Here is a 6000-nt window from a genome sequence, read left to right on the forward strand (position 1 = left end):
ACATCAGGCTGACATTTTTGGTTTGAAGTTAAAATGTCTCTCCAACATTAAATGCCTCACCTTGAAATTTGGCGCAGACATTCATGTTCCCTAATGGCGATCCCATCAGTCTCAGCTCTGTATTTGGTGCTAATTAGCAAATATGGCCATTACCTGCTAAACATCAACATGGTAAAATAGTCATTGTGAGGTTGTTATCAGCTCAAAGCACCGCTGTGCCTAAGTGCAGCCTCCCAGAGCTGCTAGCATGGCTGTTGACTCCTTATTCGGTTTCTGGGGATCTGTTGTCATTGTTCCAATAATTGACATTTGGTTAGGCAACAATCCTTGTCATACTTAAATCAAAAGGTATGTTTTTTGCTTTGATATGGGATCATGTACTTCACAGCGGTGCACAGAGTTTGACATTTTGATAATCCTTTGTTTAGATTAAGATGTTTGTGAGCATTTGGTAGAGCCTGATTCTGCATGTGCGTACAGTGGTGTTGGAGTGTGGAGGGTTGTTGCAGTGTTGGAATCCTGATCTTTCAGCTGGATGCTCTGGTTCAGCCCGGAGGTTCCTTCCTCTATTTGAGCAGATGGTGGGACGCACAGCACTCAGTGACCCCCCTCACTCACCCTGCAGGGCCTTAACATGTGTGTGTATCTGTGTGTGTTCATGTGTGTCAAAGCATGCATATGTGTGTGTGTGTGTGTGTGAGTGTGTGTGTGTGTGTGTGTGTGTGTGTGTGTGTGTGTGTGTGTGTGTGTGTGTGTGTGTGTGTGTGTGTGTGTGTGTGTGTGTGTGTGTGTGTGTGTGTGTGTGTGTGTGTGTGTGTGTGTATGTGTATGTGTATGTGTATGTGTGTGTGTGTGTGTGTGTCTGTGTGTGTGTGTGTGTGTGTGTGTGTGTGTGTGTGTTCTGTTTGTTTCAGACATGTTCATACAGTTGATATGCTACATTATGTTTTTTTTCATATTCCATACTAGTCAAGATTACACTGAATCAGCCATATAGGGTTTGTGTGCATACCAACACAATAGCTACTTGCACTTACACTCACCCATGGGTATATGCACACACACACACACAGACACACACACACACACACACACACACACACACACACACACACACACACACACACACACACACACACACACACACACACACACACACACACACACACACACTCCTTAACAGAAATTGACAGCCTGACACACACTTGCTGATATAAAAAGGCATCTGCAAAGAAAAGAGAATGTGAAATGATGAGGTTATAGTAAAGCACACACCTCTCTATCTATATCTCCCTCACACAGAGACACACAGCGCAGCACAAAGCTTTATATCCATTCTGCCGTCGCGCTCCCTCTCCCTCTCTTTCCCTTCGTCCCTCACAGTCTGCACTGCAAAGTTATATGAAGGGCATCAGGCAGGCCCGGCGAGCTGAGTGCAGAGTGACAGCGGCGAACGGAGTGATGGCTCGGCCCGATAAACACCCAGCGTCAAATGAAAAGGCTCTGCGCTTGCCATCATCCCCTGTCACAATGCAATTACTGAACAGAGTGATAGCAAGATAGCAGCCCCCACCGCTAGCCACAATGATAAAAGTATTGACTGATTTGATTGAATGATTAAAATAATGCAGACATAAAAATGGGGTGAAGATAGAGAGGGAAATGGCAGGGAGGAGAGGGAGCAATAGAGAGAGTGGGTGGGGCGGGCAGGGCTGCCAAGAGTGAAGCTTTGTAGATATGGTTATGTCATTATTGTGTGTGTGTGTGTGTTCAGATGTTTGCTTCATCTAAGGGCGCTTTTGGTTTTGTTCTTTTGTTCTGTGTTGTTTCATTCCTCCGTCTCTATCCTGTCTCCCTGTCTCTCAGGTTGCCATTTGTGCTGACGTGAAGGAAGTTCTGCTATCAGATGGGAACGAGAAGTCCATTCAGAGTATCCTTTCATCGTCCTCTCTCCTTTCTCTTTTTTTGTCTATCTCTCTATCTCTGCCTCATTCCTCTGGCTCACATTTATTTATATGCATTCGCAATTTATTTATGTGAATCCACAATCCATATGTATGCGAATGTGAATTCACATTTAGAGGCATGCGGCTTTAGCTCATCACCCGTGGTAGATTCACATTATATAAATCACACATGTGAAAACATTATTATGTATGTTTATGTAAGGGGCAACAATGTCACATCTCATATGAACATGTAACGTGATAAATTTACATAAATGCACATCTTTTTACATTCCGCATATGAAAATCACATAGTGAGACACATGCTTTTCGGACACATCCCATGAACTTCACACTAAATTGTCACAAACTACATCCTCCAAAAATGAGCATGAAGCTAACTTTAACCTTGATTAAGGTAGGACTATTGTACTAGAATGCATTTGTTTTAGTGACCAAAACCTCTCATCAGTATCAGAAAGAATAAGAAGGCTAGACTTGCCTTTGCTGAGGAGCTTGTTGTGTGGACAGAGAAGAACTGGTCCGAAGTACACTTCAGTGATGAGAGTGCGTTCAATTTATTTGTGTCTGATTGGAAACATTATGTTCAGTGTAGGACTGGGTAAGGACTGAACCCAAAGTGTGTGAAGAAGTCATTTAAATCTGGAGGAGGAAGTGTCATGGTTTAGGGATGTTTTCTGCAGCAGGAGTTGGGCCTCTTGTACAGCTACATGGCAGGGTGAGTGCAAATGTTTTTGTGAACCTCCTTTGGCAACATGCAATACCTTCACTGCAATTTTCTCCAAATTAGCTGCAATTTTCATGCAAGACAACGTCCCCTGTTACACTGCAAAACAGGTTAAGCAGTTCCTTGGAGCAAAGAATGGTGAAACAATGAAATGGCCAGCCCGGAGTCCAGATCTAAACCCCACAGAGAATCCTTGCGGAAAAAGTAACGGCTGGGAAACCCACTACAGTTATCAAACTGTGGAATAGACTGTAAGAAAAATGGACCAAGATCAAACCAGAGCAGTGTGAGAAACTAGTGATGTCCTGTGGGCGCAGATGTGCTGAAGTCATTCAAAGCTGTGGCCTCTACACTTCCTATTCATTTTTTAATCCTATAGAAGAAAAGATTGTTTGAATCTTCTCTTCTGACACAATGGTGACTGCTCTCTAATTTTGCTCTCTGTTTTTTTTTTTTTGTTGAAGTGCCTTGGTTATTTAAAATATATATATATTATTATAATTATCACTGTTATTTTATAGAATATCTGCTGTGGCTATACCACTACCACACACACTTAATACTAATAGTATTGCATAATCAGTATCAGTAAATCAACAAAAAAAAACATCTTGCAGTCAAAATCATTATTATTTCTAATCAATTCTGCTAGTATTTTAGTTTCTTCCATGCTATGTGATCAAGTTAAATTTCATATTTGATCTATTATTGCACTGGCTCTGCTGTAGCTGTGGTGTCTCTTTTAAAGCAGTATCATAAACAAAAAGTAGAAAGTGTGCTGTAACCTTGGTGTACCAGCCCTGAAATAGAGTGGGTTGGAGTGAAGGAAGAATAGCCATCCACCTCTTTTATATTTAGGCAAAAGCAACAGATGGGGCACCCACAGTGACAAATACCCAGCAGCAGCGCTCAACATGGCATCTACCCACTCCTAGCTGCCCACAATGCCATGTTAAGAGCCACGTAATTGCCATCCTGTCAGATTTAGTGTGAGACTTCATCTAATGCTGAGGCTAGGGTTACGGCTTGATGAGTGTTTTAGAAACAGGAACAATCAAGGTTTGTTTAAAATGTTTTTTTTGTGTGTGTGTGGTTAAGGTTTAGGCCTATAATTAAGTTTTTAGGACAAATCTTTAGGTGAGATCTTTTTTTTTGCTTGATTTGTTCTTTGAGTGGATTATTGATCAACTCTGTCAGTTTGCAAACCATCTTGCTCTTATTCTCTACCAATTTCACACTTCTCCCTGTCTGATCTCCTTTGTAGCCTCTTATTTTCCCTTTCTTTTCTTCCCATCTATTTCATCATTCTTGTCGTTTTTTTAGTCCCGTCCGCCTAGATCTCGCTTTAATCACTCAACAACTGAACAGACAAACAAGCTTTCACTTGCTGCAGTTGTTTCAGAAGCAGGAAATATAATTACACATTTCTTCCCCATTGGCCAACATAGCACTTCCATATTTAGCTGTGCTAACAATATCTCTGTCTCATCCGGCTACAGTGCTCCTTTACTGATCACAATAAGCCTGTAAAACACACACTTACACGCAAACAATACAGTATTGACCGACTGCTTTGTTTCACAGAACAGACACGCAGGGAGAATTGTAAGTGAAATCATAGCAAGAATGGTTTGAACACATACAGAAAGAGAGCGAGAGGGTTGAGAAAGACAACAATAGTTTGTTCTGGGCTCAGCCAAATTGTCCCATTCACATAATGTCACGGTCACTATGTTGCATTTCCTTCTGCTGAGGAAGCTGTCGGTCTTAGACTTGTGCTAATTGGCCACTGTTTGCCTCACAGGCCCTGATTCTGCAGCCAGTGTTACAATAGAAAGAGATAGTGGGTTGTGATATGGCTCAGTTTTATACAGTGAAATAGATGAGAAGATAATGCAAGAAAAGAAGTTGTGAATAGACGACATTTTTGTGAATAGATTTCCCCCCTTAGTAGTTGTTGACCTCATTTTTAGTGCACAAACACACACGACAGAGAGGAGAAACTCTGTTCCTGTGACCTTCAATGCTCATGTTGAAAATCAATTGAAATGTTCCATTAAGAATGATTGATGCATGTCATTGGCTGCTACTTCTCTACTTCAAGTGATGGGAACAAATATTCCTCCACTTTAATGTTTAATAATACTCAAATCTTTCTCTCTCTCTCTCTCTCTCTCTCTCTCTCTCTCTCTTTCTTTCTTTCTTTCTTTCTCTCTTTCTTTCTTTTTCCTTGTTATTTATGTGTGTATTTTCCGTGTGTGTGCGTGTGTGTGAGTGATTGTGTGTATGTGTGTGTGTGTGTGTGTGTGTGTGTGTGTGTGTGTGTGTGTGTGTGTGTGTGTGACCTCTCTCCCAGTGTTGTGCTGGTGATAAGATTACAGTAAGCTGCCCTGCTCTTCGCCCTGTCATCCCTATGCGTAATACAATGATGCACAGGTGTCCAGCATGTGTGTTCTGTGCTTATGCTTGTGTATGTGTGCCTGTGTGTGTGTGTGCGTGTGTATATATACAGTATATATATATATATATATATATATATATATATGTGTGTGTGTGTGTGTGTGTGTGTGTGTGTGCGCGTATGTGTGTGTGTGTGTATGTATGCTAACCTACATATTATCTGTGTTGAAGAGACCTCTTTGATTTTTGATTGGCTCTCCAGCTATCAATCCATCTATCAATGTATCACGCTTTCCTGCTCTCTCTCTCTCTCTCTCTCTGTCTTTGTCGATTGGATTTGTCTCAGCTCTTTGCAGGCTTTAAAGACAAGGAAATCCTAATTGAATTGCTTTGCAACTCCACAAGCCAGTGTATTACTAGACAATTTGACATCAATCGCCCTGCCTTTGTGTGCGTTCATCTGCGCGTTTGTGTTTGTGTGCGAGAGGGATAGTGTGAGTTTGTGTATCTGTGATTAAAAGCTTTCCCATTGATCCATCCAGAGGCTGCTGTGATCTGCTTCTGCAGGCTGGCTCTTTCCCTTTTATCATAAGGCCTTATGTACTGTATGCAAATAGAGAGAACAACCATTTCATATAATATGAGATCTTCATTCATCTTCCTACAGTAGAGAATGTTATGTGTGTGTCCATGTATCCTTGACTGTGGCGCTTCAGATGTACGAATGCTGGCAGAGAGGAACAGGCTAGCTGGAAAGTTTGGGTCAACACAGGTATCTGCCAGGTGAGAACATTTTCTTAGCTCTTTATCATTCTTAAAATGTTTAAGTTTCCCATTTTAGATACGTAAACCTAATCATCACTCTAACATTCAGTCATTTGCAGTATTTCACTTATCTATTGGCTG

The 6000-nt window shown here is 41.4% G+C and overlaps 1 protein-coding gene across 1 annotated transcript in view; it reads left to right on the forward strand.

Moving 5' to 3' along the window:
• The window catches only part of camkmt (calmodulin-lysine N-methyltransferase), a gene marked incomplete at its 5' end in the record, with an annotated part of 105524 nt that overhangs the window by 76797 nt on the left and 22727 nt on the right, over positions 1-6000 (forward strand). Inside the window, 2 exons of the mRNA XM_083922455.1 lie at positions 1867-1930; positions 5811-5877. Of these exons, the coding sequence (XP_083778581.1) occupies positions 1867-1930; positions 5811-5877 (131 nt within the window). The remainder of the gene's footprint in view (positions 1-1866; positions 1931-5810; positions 5878-6000) is intronic.

This window comes from Echiichthys vipera, assembly GCF_963691815.1.
Source record: "Echiichthys vipera genome assembly, chromosome: 11".
In the NCBI taxonomy this organism is placed as follows: Eukaryota; Metazoa; Chordata; class Actinopteri; order Perciformes; family Trachinidae; genus Echiichthys; species Echiichthys vipera.